The sequence below is a fragment of the Ochotona princeps genome, chromosome 18, assembly GCF_030435755.1.
Source record: "Ochotona princeps isolate mOchPri1 chromosome 18, mOchPri1.hap1, whole genome shotgun sequence".
NCBI lineage: Eukaryota > Metazoa > Chordata > Mammalia > Lagomorpha > Ochotonidae > Ochotona > Ochotona princeps.
In genome coordinates this window covers 51,789,931-51,811,641 of record NC_080849.1, presented here as the reverse complement: position 1 = coordinate 51,811,641, position 21,711 = coordinate 51,789,931, and the positions used below count along the sequence as shown (strand labels likewise).

Here is a 21,711-nt window from a genome sequence, read left to right as displayed (position 1 = left end):
AAACTATGGAAACCAAGTTACAGCAATACATATGTTGCACAACTTAGGAAATATAAATATAATATATATAACATTGCACGTTTTCCCCCTAAATATGGGCAATCCCTCTTGTCACTTTGTCTCTTACACATTGCTGTGAATGTGTAATGAAGAAATCAAACACAGAAAGGAAACTGTAGCAGAATGGTCAAATTTTAAGCAGCAAAGCTATCAATGTGTGCTAATGGTCCTTTTGTGGAAAGCCAAACACACTGATGAGAGAATCAAGCAACAATTCTGGGTAGGAGGTCAATATACACAATCAAATTACTATGTGCTAATAAGAAACAGATATGCAACAATATGAAAACAAAAATGCAGACCAGGAAATGAACATCACTAAGAGAAATGAGATTGAAAAAATATTTTATAGCGTATTTTCAAAATATTCTTCAGTTCTGCATTTTAAAGTCGAATGAACTAATGGAAAATAAAGCCAATACAAAGAAGCAAAGTCCCAGAATCTATTGAACATTCAGTGAATTCCGTACTTGCACAGGATCATGAAGCAGAGAGGGAAGGAGAGGCCAGGAGATGGACTGATAGAGGAGACAGCGGCCCCTGCTGTTGGAAGGCTCAAGCTGCAACAGAGGAGCCCACTCCCAGCCTGAGGTGTAGCCCCGCCCCTTACTCCCCCTTCTTCCACAAATCCTAGGGACCAGCTGAAATCCAGTGTACTTCTGATTGGCTGCACCACCTCTGACGTCGTGCGTAGTTCAAGTCTGTGTGAGCCATCCAATCACGCAAGCCCAGGAAGCCCTTTGGAAGCAGACGGGAGGTTCTTCTCTGGCGCCGCCATTTCCACGTTGCTGGTTCTGTTCCCGAGAAGGCCCAGGAGGCTGAGCCAGTGCTGCCCTGTGAGCTCCCTCCCAGCAGGAGCCTCTGCAGGACCCCCGACTCGTCAGCAGCTGGGAAGGGTGAGTGTGTGGGAGCATCTCCTGAGGCCCCGGGGCCCCCGGGCGGGGGCCAGGAGGGGGACCTTGGGGTCCTCACTCTGCAGCACTGACCTTGAACACTAGGACTCCCAGTTGAACCCATTGCGCAGTGAGGAGGGGGGAGTGCCCGGCGACCTTCCGACCTTCAGGTTTTAAGTTGGCCTGATTTTCTTGAGTTGAGAAACAGTGTCTTCAGCCCCCAGCTCAGTCCTCAGTGAAGCTCCTGCTAAGGGTCTGGGGCAGTTTTCTTGTTGCTGACACCGGAGCAGCACAGACTCCTGCAGTTAGAACAAACAGCCTTGTTTTCCTCACAGCTTTGCTCCAAGGTTGAGGGCAGCATCTGGTGCTGGTTTTCTGCTTGGTAGAGGCCTGGGGTGGCACAGCGACCTTGCAGACATGCAAAGGGACTGTTAAGGCACCGTACTGATTTATCCCAATGGTTTCTGATATGTTGTCACCCATCCCCTTAAGTTCTCATAATTGGGATTAAATGTCCCCATGAATTGTAGAGGGACTATGTCAGGTTCAACAGAGAGCATTAACGCAGGGAATAAACCCCTGAATGTCCAGAACTCTTACCTCAATGCCAAGAGCTGATCTCTGCCCTGGAAAATTGCATCATTAGCCACTATTTCCTGATACATGACACAATTCAGTAAGTTGCCTTTTTTTTTCCTCTTCCTCTCTCACAAAATCAGCATTAGCACTTTAAAAGAACTGTTTGCTGTGAACAGCAGGTGTGGCAGAGAAGCAATGAATGCCTGCCTGACACAGCACAGGAAGGCATCATTGCTCTGTGTGGGTGTGTGTGACAGTGGTTAAGATGACATTGGGGGGCCCGGCGGTATGGCCTAGCGGCTGAAGTCCTCGCCTTGAATGCCCCGGGATCCCATATGGGCGCTGGTTCTAATCCCGGCAGCTCCACTTCCCATCCAGCTCCCTGCTTGTGGCCTGGGAAAGCAGTCGAGGACGGCCCAAAGCTTTGGGACCCTGCACCCGCGTGGGAGACCTGGAAGAGGTTCCTGGTTTCCGGCATCGGATCGGCGCGCACCGGCCCGTTGCGGCTCACTTGGGGAGTGAGACATCAGACGGAAGATCTTCCTCTCTGTCTCTCCTCCTCTCTGTATATCCGGCTTTCCAATAATAATAAAAAATCTTTAAAAAAAAAAAGATGACATTGGGACTCCTGTGTCTCCATTAGAATGACTAGGTTTCAGTTCAGTTCTGTGCAAATTATGCCCCGTCTGGGAGACAGCAGACAGTGGCTTGGGTACCCATGTGAGAAACCTGACTTATTTTCAGTCTTGTGGCTATTGCAGGCAAGTAGGAAGTGAGAGAGTGAATGAAAAGCCTGCCCAGTAAAAAAAAAAAAAAAAAAAAAAAGGAAATTAAACTTCAAAAGTCTTAGTACATTTCCTTTTACTTAAGTCCACATATTTTGTTCAAAATTCCTCAACTTGCGATCCCCCATTGAAACATTTAAATGGTCCTCAACACACTCTTTTTGTTTCTCTGAGTTTCAAAACACTTTGTAACAAATAGGACTAACTTATCCTGTGGCTCACTCATTCATTCCCGCTGAAAGATAGCAGTAGAATGGGAGTTGCATTCGGAGTGGCAGCTGCTACCATAAAACTGGAGGGCATCTCTTGTGTGCCATCCGTTTTATATTGCTGACCCCTTGCAGCATTAATATTTTCTTTATCCATCTAGGGCTCCATTCCTTGGTTACATATTAATATCATCTAAGGAAATGATGGATGTACTTTGGGTTCTCTCAGCCTTGGTTACTAGAGAGTAAAACCTTGGGAATGGCCCAGATGAATCCTAGGATAGTGTACTTGGGATACAGAGCAGTTTCATTTTGCACACAAAAGTTGGTTTAGTCAGAGGATAATTTGTACCAACAAAGAATGTTTGTGAATTTAAAATTTTGTTGGCCTTATATATTTGTGAGTGTATTTGTGCCTGGCTTCATAAATTAGTTCAGGGAATATTTGCAGTGGTCGAATTCTGCTGGTAAAAAGGTTAAAAAAAAAAACTGGGTGTGACTGGGTTAATAAAATATCATTTGTGCTCAATATCTGGGACAAGGGTCCTCTTAAAAATTTTTCAATTAATTTTTATTGGAAAGCAGATATACAGAGAAGAGGAGGAGAGACAAATAGGAAGATCTTCTATTCATTGTTTCACTCCCCAAGTGACTGAAAAGGCCTGAGCTGTGTTGATCCAAATCCAGGAGCCCAGAGCCTCTTCTGGGTCTCCCACAATGGTACATGGTGCCAAGGCTTTGGGCTGACCTCAACTGCTTCCCAGGCAACAGGCAGGGAGTTGAATGGGAAACAGGGTGGCTGGGATTAGAACTGGCAGCTACATGGGATCCTGGCCCATGCAAGGGAGAATTTTAAATGGTAGGATACTGCACTGGACCCCCAGATAATTTCTTAAAGGGGACTAAAGACCAGAAAGATCTGACTGTTGCACTCCACTAACATTAACCTGGACCTGTGTAAGAGATTGAGCCTTGACCCTGAGGCCTCTATTAACTGCAGATGATGAAATAATTGAATTGTTTTGTGATTAAGTGTTGGTCATAAATTGGTGGTAAACAAACATAACATATCTGGTGTTAAAGAAAATGACTGAGGCCACAACCTTAATTTGGTTTTCTGCACTGTGTCCTCAGTGAGAGTGATCCCCAAGGCCTGGGGACATGGGGAGCTGCTGAGTGTGGGTCTCCCTGTGAAGGCCTGGGGATGTGGGGAGCTGCTGAGTGTGGGTCTCCCTGTGAAGTACAAGCAGGCTGCTTCCCAGAGCTCATTCTGTGTCATGTGCTGATGCTTTGATGTACAGTTTGCTCACTTAGGTGGGAATGCTGTGCCCACTTAACACCTATTGAGGAAAAAACCTTTCTCGGTTCAGGTCTTGGTCTCTTTGATGATCTTCCATTCCCAGGGGTTGACTGAATTCCAGTACTGTCTGATTATTAATCTTTGTGATTGCTTAATCTGTATTTTTCAGTAATGTGTTATCACATCAAGCTGCTACCTGCTTGTGGGTTCAAAATGTGGCTGCTTCTCTTACAGTTCTGCTCCTCACAAGGAAATCTGGGAAAGCAGCCTTACATGTCCCGAATGCTTGGGATCCTGCCCCTCTGTGGGACACCCAGAAGAAACTCTAATTTCCTTGATTCACTTTGGCCCGGAAAGTGCTGCCATATATGGAGAGACCCAGAAGATGGATCTCTTTCTCCCTGCCTTCAAATAAATACATAAGCCTTATGAATGTCTTTTTATTATTATTATTACTTTTTTGCTTGTTTTATTTGTTTATTTTCAACTGAGAGTTTAAACATAAGAGGCAGAGATCTGCCAGTTGGCTTACTACCAGATGGCTAAAATGACCAGTGCTGGAGCAAGCTGAGTCCAGGAGCCTGCAGCTTCCTCCAGGTCTTCCGTGTGGGTGATCAGGGCCCAGGCACGTGGATGATCTTCCACTGCTTTTCCCAGGAGATGAACAGAGAGCTGGGCTGGAAGTGGAACAGCTGATTCCATGTGGCATGTTGGTGTTGCAATTGGCAGCTTTACATATTATAAACCCCAATACTGCCAGTTCCTTTAGTTGTTGATACTGATTACAATAGTTTTTTCTTGCTTTTTTTCTCATACGCTAATTCATAGCAAGTGCTTCACATATGGGACAATAAATTGTGGATAAATTCTGTTGTTGTATGAGGTGTTGGTAGGGTAGGATTGCACTCTAACATTTCCCCCATGTGCACTTATTTATTTTGTGATTCTCTAGGACTTGGATTGACTTTATTTTCTTCATCTAGTGTTCACTGAGATCTCTGATCACATTGCTAAGTAGCAGTTCCCACTGGCTGGGCACTGACACTGTGGCATTCACTTGTCCTGATTATGGCTGGCTAGTCGGTACGTACCCTCCCGTGCTGTCCTGTGAGATTTTCCTTCACATTATGTGCTGCTCTATGTAGAATCACTTTAAGAAGCATGTGGTCCTCAAACTTGTGTGCAAAAAGCTGCACCAAACATCCATGCCATTTACTATTTTTAAGTTATTTCTTTTCCTTTTATATTAAAATAATTTTTAGTAATTTTTTTCATTTATACAAGTCATAGAGACAGAGAGATCTACCAACAGGTGGCTAATTCCTTAATGTCCTGCAAGATTGTGACAAGGTCTAGACAAAAGTAGGAGCCAGGAACTACATCAGTGTCCATGGTAGCAGGTGCAATGACTCCCATACTTGAGAGATTTCCTGCCTGGTTGCAGGGAATGCATTGGCAGCAAGATGGAATTTGTTGTGGAGTCATAGCAAACACACCAGAAGTCCAGTATAGAGTGAGGGTCTCCTAAGCAGCTTCTCAATCACTCCCCAGATGCCCACACCTCACTGTAACTGAATATCTTACAGGATTGCATTTTCTGTCATTGATTAAAATACTAAAGAAATGCATCTCCTAAATTTTAGTTTGGGGAGGTTCCCTAGTATCTGCAATGAGCATTTGCAAATAATCCAAAACAGATTTTACTGATTTACTTGTGTTGGAAAGTCAGATTTACAGAGAGAAGGAGAGACAGAAAGATCTTCCTTTCACTGATTCACTCCCCAAGTGCACTCACTGGCCAGAGCTGAAGCAATCTGAAGCCAGGAGCCAGGAGCATACTAGGTCTCCCACATGGGTACCGGGTTCCAAGACTTTGGGCCATCCTCTACTGCTTTCCCAGGCCACAAGCAGGTAGGTGACTTGGGAATTGAAGCAGCCAGGAAATGAACAGGTAGTTATATTATGATTCCAGTGTGTGCAAAGCAAGGACCTCAGCCATTAGGCTGCCATTCCTGGCCCTAAACTCAATTTTAAATAACACTGTACCATTTCAAAAACATTCAGGTATGTTACAGTTAGAATTTTTTTACCCATCCAGTATATAATTTTTGTCATTCCTTTTATTTATTATAAATTGTATCAATTCTGTTCATTGTTGGTAGTATCATTTTTAAAGTGGCTTACACTAAATGGGAACAAAGAAACTGAATGTTTGTTCTCTCATGTGATGTCAAACACTTCTTTCAATGATCTGACATCCAAAATCACATTGTACTTTTTGATTAATTTGTTTGCTATTTGTTTAAGAGAATGTGAGAGAAAACCATAATTCCAATGCCCTGGTTCACCACCCAAATGTCCACAACATGCAAGTGTGTCTCAGGGCATAGGCTGGGAGCTGAGAACTCAGTGCAGGTTTTCCTGTGGGTAGCAGAACCCCAGTGCCTTAAGCCATCACCACTGCATCCCAAGGTGTGCATTATCAGGAAGCTGGAATCAGGGTAAAACCTAAGAGTGGAACCCAGGTTCTCCAATGGAAGCTAGAAGTTTCTTAAGCGCTAGGCTAAAACCTCATGATGTGCTGTTTTATCACTGTTGTTAACTGAGATGCACTGATACGAGTTTGAATATCTTGCCTGTAATTTGACAGCAGTATTAAAATGAATAAAGCAGTGGCAGAAAGTATGTGTTTGCTGGGATGAATGTATCTCATTTCAGTGCGCATAATTCAAGTCCTGGCGAGTCCGCTCTTTCATTCCAGCCTCCTATTAATGCATCTGAGAAGCAGCTGGTGGTGGCATAAGTGCTTGCATATGTCCCACCCACATGTGAGATGCAAGAGGGGTACCTGGGGTTAGTCTGACACAGCCACAGCTAGGAAAGGCATTCAGAAATAAACCAGTGAATGAAGCATCTGTATTTCTGTCATTCATCCTTTGAAATGAATAGAGACATTGTAACAAAAGGGATGTAACTCTCTTTCCAATTAGTTCAAGGTTAATTATCCAGCAGTGGCATTTGCAAAATAACCGGTAACGTTGTTGTGAATCATAAACGGGATGTGAAGTTAGTTCAATGGAAAAAGCAAACCTGATTTTTCGATTACCATATTTGTACATTTAAACGATCCTTGTGACATGTTCTGAGATAACATGTTTCACTGCTGCATGCAATGCCAGCATTCCATATAAAGGCCAATTAAAATCCTTGATGTTCACTTTTTGATCTAGTTCCCTGCTAATGTGCTTGTAGGATAGCATAAAATATCCCAGTTGTTTGGACACCTGCACCCCTGTGGAGGATTTCAATGGATTTTGGGCTCCTGGTGTTGGTCTGGACCTTGTTGCCTCTTTGTGGCCACATGGGGAGTAAACAAGTGGAGGGAAGATCTCTCTGGCTGGCTTTGACTCTTGCTCTGTAATTCTCTCTCTCAAGCAAATAAATTTAAATAGAGATATAGACATAGATATAGATACTATGCTTTATAGATGGGGAACTGTGAAATTTCTTCTAAAAAGATTGTTGTTAGTGTCAAGGGATGATTCTGATTTTTAAAATTATAGAGAATTTTCATCAACATGTACTTGAATATTATTATAAGGTACAGTGTAGTATTTGAGTATACTACAGCATAAGCTGAGTAAACCAAGGGCCCAGGCTTTCCATGTATCTGTGCTTTTACAGCACACAGGGTCCTGCATAAGCTTATCCCTTGTTAACTGCAGTCACCACACACTGGGATGGATCACTGGATCTTGTTCCTTCTGTCTCTCTTTGCTGCCTCTTCTACCTCCTTCCTATCCACGGTCTTCACTCTTACCAACCCATTGCATCACAATTCTAAATTGGCAGCTATTTTTTTAATGCTTATATATGATAACATGTTAGATTTTTTTTCCATTTGCTTTATTTCATTTTATTAGATTCAGTTTCATCTATTTTGTAGCAAATAACAGTACTTTATTCTTTTTACTGGCTGAATACAGTCTCTTGGCATTCATTATGGTTCACTATTAACAAAATATGGGGATGCAAATGAAATCTAGAATCAAAAAGAAAGGAGTATATTCCTTTTTACTTCTGCCTCTTTTATTACCTTTCTTGTCTACTTTATGTGGGTGAATATTAAATTACATAACAAAGAAAAGTAGTCATTCTGATTTGGTTACATATCTTAGAGGTAGTACTTGTGGTGTTTTGGTATTCAGCTGTGTGACAGCTCTGCATTTGTCATCTGCAGATACTACTTTATCGGGGTCTATTTCTGTGTACCTCAATGGAGGTATATTCAGGCATATATTTATATTTGTTAATGTAGAATTTTATTGAGTGCTTTCTATAAGATCATTTTAATAAATGCTTGCCCTTCATCCTGTTTATATAAAATATTTGTTGTATTGATTTGCATTTATTGGACCATTTTATACATCCTCAGGTTAGGTGCAGCTTAGTTATTATGATTGAGTTTTTTGATGTGTTGCATTTATTTTACATGATTTTATATCTGTTTTTATCAGGTATACTTGTCAATTATTTTTTTTAATATGCATTTTACTTCTATTGGCAAGTCAGATATACAAAGAGGAGGAGAGACAGAGAGGCTAGATTTTCTTTCTGTTGAATCACTCCCCAAGCTGACGCAACAGCCAGAACTGAGCCTGTATGAATCCCACAGTGTTGAGCCTCTTCTGGGTCTCCCACATGGGTACAGGGTTCCAAGGCTTTGGGCCGTCCTCAAGTGCTTTTCCAGGCCACAGGCAGGGAGCTGGATGGGAAGTGGGGCTGCTGGGATTAGAACTGGCACCCATATGGGATCCCAGGAAGTATAAGGTGAAGATTTTAGAGACTAGGCTACTGCACCGGGCCCACATAAACTGATGTATGAGTTGTTAATGATTTTTTAAACTAGATTTCTGGAGTAACAAAAATAATTTCTGAAGAAGCATTGAAAAGAATATGCAGAAAATCAATCATACAGCAATGGAAACTGCATTTTTACTGAGCAATTCCTTTTGTTGCTGTTGTCGTTTGTTTTTTCTATTTTAGGCAGATATAGGTGAATATCTTCCCACTGCTGTATCAGTCTTGTTTAGGAATCTAAGTATTGTTAGGCTCAGCATAAATTTGGAGCTATTTTACCACTGTGAATTTTTTAAAATAATTCAAAAAAATTTGTGTTACTTTTCTAGAATTTAGTAATGAAGATACCTGGTATTGACATTTGGTTTGAAGAGATTTTATTCCTGATTTATTGTTACTTACTGTTGGTTTTGTTGGGTATTTTAGTGCCTTTCTTATTCAGTTTAATAGGCTAATACTAAGTACCCAAAAATTCAGCATTTCTAACAACTTACTGGTTATAATTACTGTTGGTTGTCCCTAGTGAGCCATTGCATTTCCTCTTTTTTTTCCCCAGTAAAGATCAATTTTATCTATATGGAAGGCAGAGTTATAGAGAAAAGAGGGAGGGTCAGAAAGAGAGATGTCTGTCTCTTTATCCCTCTCCAAGTGGCCACAATGGCTAAAGCAGGACAAGGTTGAAGCCAAGAGTCAGTAGCTTCTTCCAGCTTTCCCACATCAGTACAGGGAATCAAGCACCTGGGACACCTGAATTCCCATGTGCACTAGCAGGGAGTTGGATCAGAAATAAAGCAGCCTGGCCTGGTGTGGTAGTCTAGTGGCTAAAATCCTTGCCTTGCATGTTCCAGGATTTCATATGTACACCCATTCTAAGCCAAGCAGCCCCCATCCAGCACCATGCTTGTGGCCTGAGAAAGCAATGGAGGCCAGCCCAAAGTCATGGGAGACCGACCCGGAAGAAACTCTGGGCTACTGGCCTCAAATCAGTTCAGATCTGGCCATTGTGGCATCCTGGGGAGTGAATCAGCCAACGCAAGATCATCCTCTCCTCTCTTTTTATATCTGACTTTCCAATAAAATTAAATAAATGTATATAAACAGAGAGAGAAATACAGCAGGCAGGACTTGAGGTGGCATCTACATGGGAATTTCATGTCACAAGCCGTGTTTGTCACAGACAGCCCTGATCCACTGCTCTTTTGTGATAGCCGTTTTAATATGTTCCTCTTCTTTTTGATGTTATGTACTTTAGCCTACTTTTTTATAATCTAGCAAGAGATGTGTTAATTTTGATTTCTTTGAAGACAAATGAATGCATGTTTTATCTTGAATATTGCTTGGTATAGTTTATCTTCATTTCATTACTAATTTTTATTTTAAATTTCCTTTTACTGTTCCCATACTGGGTGTCTTATTTTTCTGTGACTCGCAGATGGGTACTTAGGTTGCTTATTTGATATTTTTGCTGTTATTTTTCTTTAGGTGTTGCCTAGCTTAAGTGAAATCTTTGATTTCTATATTTCTCTGATGATGGTCAATTCTTTCTCATTTGTTAATAGGAAGTATAGTTGAAACTAAGAGTGTGTTTTGGTTGTGATAAAATTATACTATCGAATATGTGTCTTGAATCACAGTAGTTCATTTTTATGGTTTTTATTAAAATTTAATTTTGATGATGTTTACACAGCTGAGGAGGGTGCATGCACATGTGGACACTGATTAAGTTAGGAAGGGTCATGAATGCGGGGAAAGTGGATGAGACCATTGTTTCCAAATTTTCCTCTTTCTGTTTCTGGGGGGTGGGGAAAGAAGGAGAGAAGCCACTCCCCAAATCCCCAACATTCCTGAACACTGAGAATGTCCATCTGATTTTCCAAGGTCCCCAAGGTGGAGCATGCTCTGAGGTTTCTGTTCAAGTGGTTTCCATAAAATATCCTTCCAAGGTCTGTTGGTTGACATAGTCCACATGATAGTCTCCATTCACCCAAATCTTTGCTATCAATACTTGGCTGGTGTAGCTGTCCAATTTGTTCTGCCCTCCTTCATCTGCTATGATAATGGATGTCCTCTGCAGGCCTCAATGGACTGACATATTCCCCATGTGCATCTGAGCATGGTGTCCACTGCTCCATCTTCAGTAACTGTGGAGGTTCATCTGACACATGCACTCCAAGGTCAGAGCACAGATCTCACATTTCTCCCCATGGTTGGAGTCCTGAGTAGATTGATTCAGTGGAAGGAATCCCTAATAAAATTTAGTCTGAGGTGATCCCAGACTTGACTCTTGTGTGTGCTTGCCAGTACAGGATCCAGCTCAGTCTGTCACCCACATCAGCTTACACACACACACTGGTAGTTGTAGTTGCTGGATCAGTTTTGTCTCTAGTCCCTTCTCTTATGCCAACTAATAGATGCTGTGGAGGAGTCCAGCCATACCCACCCCACACTCAGCCCTCACACACACCAGTTGGGAACTGCATCCAAATCACATTGACAGCCAATAAAACCCCTACTAGGCCTGCCTCCCACCATGATTCCTCTGTGTTGTGTGCAGCAGACTGCTCTGTGCTGCAGCCTGGACCAGTGTGTCCTGTTGAGTCCAATGTGTGTCAGAGGGTTCCATGGTCATGTCTAGCTCAGTCCTTGACAACTCCCCTCTCTTGTGCAAACCGGAGGAAATTACAGTTCCACAAGGCAGGGCCATATGTCCCCCAAAGAATCTGCACCCAAACCTAGTTCTTTTGCATGCTTTTTTGGGTCATGTCCCAGCCTAACATTATCTACCCCTTCTATGGAACTCACTGACAGCTAGTGCAATCTGTCCCTGTCAGACTGGGACCCAGCCCTACCTTTACTGTGCACTAGTGGATGGTGGTTAGTGGTAGTCCATGTTAACCAGCCCAGCTCAGGTCTCCCGTGTGGGTCGGTGCACTGGTCTGACGCAGAAAGATCTTCAATTGCCCACTCCTACCCACTAGATGTCAGTCTCTACTTTACCTGAAAGTATAGTGACTTTTCACTAGAATTCCCTCAGAAGTCATTCCTCACCTGTAAAATATTCCTTCAGTGGTCCTGCCTCCCATGCATCCATTTATCCCCTTCCCTGAGCAATCCACAGTCCCTGCATTTGGGAGTGCATGGGTTCCACAGCCTAGTCTTCTGAAGGCCAGTCTACCAGTGGGTGATGTTCTAGCCTGGATCTCTGCCCACCCTGTGAGGTTCCAAGCTCCTGGCATGTGTGCCAGCCTGGGACCTTGCCTCGCTACCAAACCAAGATCCTAGCTCTCTCCAAGTTCTTCAAACCCAGTCCACCAACATACCATGCCTGTATGCTAGCCTTAGGGCTCTCTCCTCCTCTCCTCCTCTCCTCCATACCTCCTGAAACCAAGCACATGAGAAAATTCCCAGGATTGCTCTACCTGTATGGGCATAATCCCCCCACCAGTGCCATCCCCATCACTTGCAAGCCTGCTCTCCCAGGCCACACACACTCAATTCTTTAGTGACAGTTCAAATGTAGAGGGTTCCAGGCACCCATCTTATGGTTCTAATGATTGAAAATTTAAGAGCAAGATGAAAATAGATTTTGTTTCTTCTGTGGTGTCTCACCCTGGCCAACTTAGAGCCTCCATCTTTCTTACCTTCACATTGTGTTTTCTTTGTTCTGTGCATTCTTCTCTAAAGGAAACCAAGTCAGTTTGCAGTAGGGCTTCACTGTCAGGGTATATTTTGTTGCTAATTGCCTTTTTAAAAATATTTTATTATTTATTTTATTACAGCCAGATATACAGAGAGGAGGAGAGACAGAGAGGAAGATCTTCCATCCGATGATTCACTCCCCAAGTGAGCCACAATGGGCCGGTGCGCGCCTATCCGAAGCCGGGAACCTGGAACCTCTTCTGGGTCTCCCACGTGGGTGCAGTGTCCCAATGCATTGGGCCGTCCTCGACTGCTTTTCCAGGCCACACGCAGGGAGCTGGATGGGAAGTGGAGCTGCCGGGACTAGAACCGGCGCCCATATGGAATCCCGGGGCGTTCAAGGCGAGGACTTTAGCCGCTAGGCCACGCCGCCGTGCCCGCTAATTGCCTTTTAAAAAAAATACTGGCAAGTCATATTTACAGATAGAAGCGAGCAGAATGAAAGATCTTTTAGTCACTGGTTCACTCCCTAAGTGGCCATAATGGCCAGACCCTAGCCAATCCAATGCTAGGAGAACAGAGGTTCTTCTAGGTCTCTCTTACAGGTGTAGCATCCCAAAGACCTGGGCCATCCTCTACTGCTTTCCCAGGCCACAAGCTGAGAGCTACAAGGGAAATGGAATAATTGGGACAATATCCACCAACCACATGGGATCCCAGCTCATGCAAGACAAAGACTTTAGTGAGTAGGCTACCACACCAGACCAGCTAATTAACTTCTTAATAGTGTGGTCTTATTGTAGAGTCACAATGGTGCTCTTCCTTTCATGATACAAAATATAGGGAGATGTATTTCTGCCCATAGCAGTTAGAAGGGACCCAGTGATCTGTCCTGAAGACAGCCACCATCTCTGAGGAGGATGTGGTTTTAAATTAGTGTTATGATTGCTCAGTTTCATTTCATTTATTTATTTGTGTACATTTGTTGTTTTTTAAGATTTATCTTTTTTTTATTGTAAAGTCAGACATACAGAGAGGAGGAGAGAAAAAGGGAAAAATCTTTCATCTGCTGGTTTACTCCTCAAGTGGCAACAGTGGTTGGAGCTGAGCTGATACAAAGCCAGGCACGAGGTGTCAGGAAACTTCTAAAAGGACTCCCATGTGGGTGTAGAGTCCCAAGACTTTGGGCCATCCTCTACTGCTTTCCTTGGCCAGAAGCAGGGAGGTGGAGCAGCTGGGATATGAACCAGTGCCCATTGGGATACTGGCACATGCAAGATGAGGACTCTAGCCACAAGGCTACCATGCCAGGACCTCTTAGTTTCATTTTAAATACTATCACTTCATACCCATAGACACCAAAAGAACATCTGTATATATATAATATTTTTCCTATGGTAATTTGTAATTTGAACATGGTTGTTGAAAAAAATAAGTTAGTGCCTGGCAATAACTTTATTATTATTAATATTTTCATTGTAAAGTCTGGTTTAAAGAGAGGAAAGACAGAGAGAAAGCTTTTCCATCAGCTGGTTCACACCCCAAATAGCCCAATGATCAGAGCTGTGCCAATCTGATGCCAGGACCCAGGAGCTTCTTCCAAGTAACATGCAGATGCAGGGTCCAGAGCCAGTGGGCCATCCTTGACTGCTTTGCCAGGCCTAAGCAGGGTGCTGGAATGGAAATGTGGCAGCCAAGATAAGAATCAGCACCCATATGGGATCCCGGCACATCCAAGGTGAGAATTTTAGACATTAGGCTATGGTGCCAAGCCAAGTAGCATTATTTTAAAATAAATAGTAGTTGTTTGCACCAACCAACTGATAACTTGAACATAACCACTGCAAATCATTGACATTGTTGATACTGTTTTGGGAAGCTTTCCTGACACTTGTAAAGCACTGTTCTTGCCCAGGGAAGCTGATGGCTACTGTGTCTCCAGCCATTGTGTCTGCCTCCATGTTGACATTGCTTAGCACAGTAGGAACCATTAAGGAGACTAGGGAAAAGCAAGACCAATTCATAACGCCCTCTCTCCACCTTCTCTTGCAGGTGCAGCCCTGCAGCTCACTGCATGCATCCCAGGCTGGAGAACACAAACGTACCTTCAGTAAGTTGTTTGTTTACCTCTCAGCTTGCTTTGCATTGTATTTTAGGAGTTTTATGATGGCTTTTAAACTGCAGTGAAAAAGCAAGTATGAGAGGAAGAAGGTAAAACTGTCATAACTAAGACATTGAGCTATAAAAGCTGATTGAAACTTTCCATGTTTTCTGATGCCATAACGAGACATGATTATTATTACATGATTCAAATTGAAATGAAGTGTTGGGGTCCGTGCAGTGGATGTGGGAGACACGAGGGTGTGAGGACATTGTTCCATTGTAGGCAGGGCCACAAGGAACTTCCTGCTGAGGCAGGGCCCGGCTGATGTCTACAGTCACCTGGATGCAGCTCCACCTTCCTCTGCATGGATACCGGACCACCCTGCGGAAGAATTCTAATCTGCCCAGGCATTTTAGCTATTGTGAGACTGGCTTTTTACACAATGTGAACTTCCTACTGTTTTGGCTGTCCCCATTGACCTTATGCTAATCAAGGGACCTGTATTTAGGGTTTCATTCTTTCCTTAATCTTTAGGTTCTCCTTTTCTTTGTGATACAAGATTAGGTTGTAGGATAAGAATTGTAGCAGGAATTTCTATTGTTTTTGGATAAAGCAGATGGCAGGGTTGTCCTTAGAAACACCCACTTGACCATGACGTGGAAAGTCTGACCCAGAGTTTGACTGGTTCTGTATAAATAAAGCGGACAGCTTTATTGCCGTGTCCACTATCATCATGGAATCCTAGTGGTCCATCTCTTTCTCTCTTTGCGCCGACTCCACGCACACTTCACGAGTTCTGAACCCCGGGCCGGAGCTAATGATTGTAGGACGTCAAAGTTTGAAATGGTGTTTACTAATGTTATACATGATAAAATGAGAATTTTTTGATACCTAACTGAAAATAGAACTCAACATTTTGCAGTAGTAGGAGTTTCCAAATATACAAAAAAAATTGTTTTAACTTTCCAGTTTTGCTTTATTGGAGTTGCTGAAATCGTGTAATGTTTAATAGCATTTGGAGGATGTATTATATTCATGAGCTGCTACAGGAATGTCTGGAGAAGGATATATGCTGCTTGTTTATTAAAGTTTTAAACAAACTTATTTATTTATTTATTTATTTGAAAGACTAACTTGCAGAAAGGGAAGGAGAGAGACAGAGACAGATATGTCTGCTATTTGCTAATTGATTCACCAGTGGTTACAATGGCCAGTGCTGGACCATGTCAGAGAATAACCAGGAGGGCCAGCTGAGTCTCTGTTCGAGTCCTTGAGCCTGCTTCCTGTGTTTCCAGTTCGCATTGACTTAGAGCTGGATTGTAAGTGAGGCAGATGTCAGGTTAGCTTTCTATGCCACAATGTCATTTCCTATTGCAGGCTGTTTGTTTGTTTGTTTTTATAAGAAGGATTATTTTGAGAAGCAGAGTTTCAAAGAAAGAGGGACAAAGAGACATCTCCCATCTGCTGGTTTGCTCCTCAAATAACCAGAATGAGCAGAGGTGAACAAGTCTGTAGCCATGAGTCAGGAGTATTATCCAGGTCTTTGATGGCAAGAGCTATGCCAGCCTAAAGCCAGGAGCCTCTTTGGGTCTCCCACATGTGTACAGGTGTGCAGAGACTTGAGTCATCCTCTCTTGCTTTCCTGGGGCAAAAGCAGGAAACTGAATTGAAAGTGGAACACTCAGGACATGGATTGTGCGCATATGGGAAGCTCGGCCCACCTTGCCACAGTTCAGTTCAGAAATACTAACAGCTTCAAAAGAAAATAAAGGCAGACCATGAAAACACTGTTGCCTGTTTCTTCACTGGGATACCCTTTACTGGTTCCAAAGTTTGTGAGAAGGTTAACACCATAGTCCTTTAGGGCCATTTCTTATATTAGTTTCATCATTTTATACTTAGTTCAGTAATGCCTAATTTCAGTTTCTCTTTGTGAACACTTTTTAATAAAATACATTGCAGTGCATTTAAAGTGGTATCTCATTGTGGTTGCCATTTCCATTCACTTAATGACAAACCGTGCTGAGAATGTTCTCGTGCTAATTCACCTTTTGGTTATCTTCGTAGAAATGTCTTTGTAGTCTTTTTCTTTGTCCGTTTTAGAATCTGTTTGTACTGCTTTTGAGTCTCCCACAAACAGGCACTGAGACCAACGAGGTGCTGAAGCATCACTGTTCTTTGGCTGCAGGAACCACTGCAGACATGTCCATTTACTGAATGTGAGCACAACTCCTATGGACTAGGAAAGGAGAGAGCAGAGGAGCAGTCCCCAACAGCCCTCCCACCCAACAATGACACTGTAATTGACTGGAAGGAATGTCTATCCCTTTAGACATATATATACACATATAGACATATATATGTATACAGGAGGAAGAAATAGAAAATTTGGAAACAAAGATCACATCCTCTTTTTCCTGAACCTTGAGTCTTCCCACCTTGATAATCTATGTAAACATCATCAAAAATAAAAATGAGAAAAAGATTATATTAAAAGATTTATTTTTTTATTGGAAAGTCAAGTATACAAGAGAAGGGGATACAGAGAGAAAGATTCTCCATTTGCTGGTTCATTCCAAATGTAGCTGCAATGGATGGAGCTGAGCCGATCAGACGTCAGAAGCCAGGAGCTTCTGCGTTTTTTACATGAGTGCAGCGTTCCAAGGCTTTGGACTGTCCTCTACCACGTTCCCAGGCTACAGGCAGGGAGCTGTAGAGGAAGTGGATTAGTTGAGACATGACCTGGTGCCTCTATGTGATCCCAGGGCATGCAAGGTGAGAACTTTCTCCCTTTGGTTACTTTACCAGGTCCACTTCTCTAACTTCTCTTTCTCTGATTTTCAAGTAAAGAAATCTGTCAAAAGCAGGCAGACAGAAAATTCCCAAATCTGAAGAAAAGTCATATTTCATTAGGAAATATTAATTTTTTTTCCTAGAGAGATTGTACTTGTAATATGTGCTTCTTGAATTATTAGGAGTATAACATTTGCTAGATGTGGGGAACATTTCACTTTCACGGTCTTAAATTGCTACTGCAGTCTGCAGTTACACATATTTCAAGCTAGTTGATATCATTCCACATGTCACTGAATCTCCAGTGCTTTTATCAGAGTGTGTCATGTTAATAAAGTCCTTTGTAAACACACAGTTTTTCATTCCTAGCCAGATGAAATAAAATCACATTCTAGTGTTCACCCCTTTTGAGCTTTGATTTCAGATTCTGCATTGCACTGAAAAATTGGTCAAATATCATGACACAAGAAATTCCATGTGTTGTTCCAATTGACACTGTTACCTTTCAATCTCCATGTGATCTTAACAACATAATAATACTTCCCATTTTGGTAAAGCAATGACCAAAGGACCTCAATAGATAGTTCTCAGAAAGTAATCATCAGGGAAATGTAAAACAAAATCACAAGATAATATCTCAACCTTGTTGGAATGGCTATTGATATTTGGAGGAAAGGTAAGACATGTTGGTGTTGATGTAAACAATGAGAACTTCTATACAGTGTATTAGAGATTATAAATTAATTTAGTAACTGTGGGAATTAGTATAAAATTTCTTAGATGATTAAAAATTAGCTTGCTGCATGATTGGGCAGTCCATCTGCTAGTTGTATGTTCTGCAAGTTATGAACACATGGTGTGAAAGAGATACCTGTAACCATCTCGTTTATAGTAGCACTGTTCATAATACCCATATATGGAATGAATCAAGGTGCCCATGTTTAGATGAATGAATAGCAAAAACATAATCTATACGTACAATAGACTGTTACTCAGCTGTGAAAAATAAAATTCTGTGGATTTCATCAAAATATGTGTAACTAGAGGGCAAGATGTTAAGTGAAATATCCTTAATACAGATACACAGATATGACGTTCTATTATGCAGAATCGCTTAAAGAATCACAAGCAACAAAAAAAATGGAATCTTATCTCTTTGATTTATATCTTTGTCAAACAAATGGTGAAGGATGATATTCTATTTTTTTAGTGATCTGTATTTGTAAACTGTATGATTGAAACATATCTTTTCATCTCATGACATTGATAGCCTTTACCTATTAAACTGGTCATTTTACTTTTGTTGGGATCACTTGATGAAAAATTAAGTTCTTCAGTGCAATGTGAATTTAAAACATAAATAAGATGTTTAGAAATGTAACAGGGGAAAATGAAAGAAACAAAAGAAATTGCTCCAATTGTTTATATCAGCTACATTAGCTCTGTAAATAAGTACATAAATTCTGTACATAAATTCAGTAAATACTGGAGAAAAAGACAAGAACAACCAAAAAAGTGGTTAGTGTTAAAGGGCTTCTAAAATATATTTAAAAAATAGATTTGTTACAATGTGGCATTTGCCTTATCTGTATATTTTCTGTTGAACTGCCAGGCTGTGATTGTGTGATATTAGTTGCTGCTTATAAGAAGATAGTTCTGTATGAGACTGCACGTCGTTTCCCTACTATGCTATAGTTCTCTATGTAGTAATTAAAATTTTAGTTTAATGTAAATGTTATTCCATAAAATGTAAAACAAAGTACAAAGAATATTAATATGTGCATATTCAAAAATGAAAAAGATTATGGGATAATTACAAATATATTTTTAATTTATTGGAAACATATATACTTATTTGAAACAAATATATGTATATATATCTAATATGCTATGACATAATTACTTATTTATGCAAGTTTAGTCTAAATATTTCCAGCATTTCATTATTTATGTTGGAAGAAGGAAATTGAATCTTATTATTGCTTAATACAATTATTAAATATCAGGATGTGTGAGAAAAACTTTCATAAATTATTCAAAGATTTTCTCATTATTCTGTGCCATATTAAATATGTGTCTTCCTTATCTGACATGTTAATTATCTCGTGTTTATTACAGAAAACAATCTGATACAGAATATGGGAAATGTAACTTCAGAATTACAAAAATAGAACAGAATAAGATATTTTATTTTGTTTTTACTCTATGTTGCCATGCAAGTTATAAAGTTGCAAATCAAACACACACAGCAGAATTACACTCAGCTTACACTGAATGTTTATGATTATTGATTTTAATTTAGTTGAACAGAGTGGCAATAACAGGGACAAGCTGAGAGTGATGTGTTTACTACAAATGTATTCTTTTTTGCATATTGTTTTTTTGGTTTCAATATTATGGTATAATTATGTAGGGTCTGGTTTCCCTCCCCAAATACCCAACTCCCAGTAGGAGTGCAAGCTAGTACAACTGCTATGCAAATCAGTATGGAGAATACTTAGAGAATTGCAAAGAACCCTGCCATATCACAAAATGACCCAGCTATCCCATTCCTAGGAATATACCCAAAGGAAATGAAAACTACATATGAGAAGGGATCTGTAATCCTATATTTACAGCAGAACAACGTGCAACAGTAAGACTTGGAAACAATCCAGGTGCCCATCCAAAGAGGAGTGATTGAAAGTGTATTCTAGTGGTCACTTCAAAAATTCATTAGCAACTGAATGTTTACAGAACAACCTTTAAGAGAATAAGGAATGTTCCATTGAAGTACTGGAATTGCAAAAGTAATAAGGAACAAGATATTTTCATTTTGTTGTTACTCAATGATGCTATATTGATTGTAATTTAAGTTGCATTCATAGAGGTGCAAATTAAATATACATACAATGAACTGTCAGTATTTCTATGTAGTCATCCAGAACTGAGGAGACATGTGCTGTTACAGGTGTTGGTGTCATTTGAAGATGTGGCTGTGGAATTTACCCCAGAGGAATGGCAGAATATGGACAATACTCAGCGGACCTTGTACAGAGAGGTGATGCTTGAGACCTATAACAATCTGCTGTCTGTGGGTGAGTGAAATTCTGTCCTGCCCAAGCAGAATACTTCTGTATAGATGACAAATGAAAGAAGAGTGTATCAAGTTTGGTAGATGATAGGACTAGTAGTGATTTCACAATATTTTCATTATTTTCCATGATCAGGGTACCACATGACAAAGCCTACTGTGATCCTCAAGTTGGAGCAAGAATCAGCACCACAGACAGTGGAAAAATCTGTCTACCAGGGACTTCCAGGTAGGTGAGCATAGTGGGCAGGGAATTGATACATAGCTCAGTATATGTTGAATGGAATTCTCTCTAGTTTTTAAGTTTCTTCCTAAAGGACAGCTGAGAAACAGGCAGTCTATAGTCTCCATATTTAGGTTTATTCTAGCAGTGCCTTTCAAACTTTGCCAGCCTATAAAAATAAAGCTAGAAATATATATTGGTCTTTTCAATGATACCAAGCATTTAAATCATCATCTGCCATCTCCCAAGATAAATTTTCTGGAAGTTGTATTTGAAGCAGAATAGTGAAGACAAGAAAAATTGGCACTGTAGTGGGATATAAGCTACTGCAAGCCATATTTTGAATCTCTGTGTCACATTTTCTGTCCTGTTTCAACTTAAAATACACAGTGCCAAGTAATTGAAATTTTTATTTTAACAAATATTATTATATGAATGCATTAATAAAGAAGATATAATGCTTATAAATAATGCTCATAAGTGTTCATATTTTACTAAGTTAAAATCTGCTGTATCTAGAATGGCAACGAACTTCATTGACTTTCGTTGAGCATTGGAGAAGAAACTCTTTGATGTGATTCATGGATATGGTTACTCTTTTCCTTATTGCAGATCCCTACAGAAAGAATGAGCTGCTTGGAGCTAATCAGAAAAGTCAAGAAATAATCTTCAGGCAAGTTGTAATCACCAAAATTATATAATAATTCCCAAGAGAGGCATTGCCAAAGATGCTTAGTATTAGCTTTGACCATAATTGAAACACAAACTGAAAGGAAAATTGTACATTAAAAAACATGAGAAATCATTTCATTGCTATAGATACATGGATAGATAGATGGATAGATAGATAGATAGATAGATAGATAGATAGATAGATTTGCAGATGAAAGTTTTATTTGCAAAGTGACCAACTGAATGGAAAAAGCAGAGAAAATCAAATAGCATTTCTTGAGAGACAGCCAGGACATAGATTTCCTCTTGAATGGAGAGATTGTGACATCAAAGTGTCTTAGGTTTTTAAGTGTTCCGTGATCCTTCCTTGTCTAGGCAGAAAACTGTTGGCAAGACATTTCCCCTTCATTCAACCAGCCAGGAAATAGCTCCTACTGCACATCTCGAAATGTACTCTTGCCATTCTATGGCTGTTTGGGTCTCAGAGATAGGAAGCCATGTGAGTGATGAAATAGAGACAC

The 21,711-nt window shown here is 40.8% G+C and overlaps 2 protein-coding genes across 2 annotated transcripts in view; both read left to right on the top strand.

Moving 5' to 3' along the window:
- LOC131482518 (zinc finger protein 260-like) overlaps positions 1-21,711 on the top strand; it is a 215,915-nt gene that overhangs the window by 192,133 nt on the left and 2,071 nt on the right. The window lies entirely within an intron of this gene.
- Positions 857-21,234, top strand: LOC131482500 (zinc finger protein 334-like). Its single transcript, XM_058676843.1, has 5 exons — positions 857-956; positions 14,378-14,435; positions 20,173-20,299; positions 20,432-20,524; positions 21,131-21,234. The coding sequence occupies exons 2-5, from the start codon at positions 14,400-14,402 to the stop codon at positions 21,217-21,219; spliced, it is 345 nt and encodes a 114-aa protein (XP_058532826.1). The 5' UTR covers positions 857-956; positions 14,378-14,399; the 3' UTR covers positions 21,220-21,234.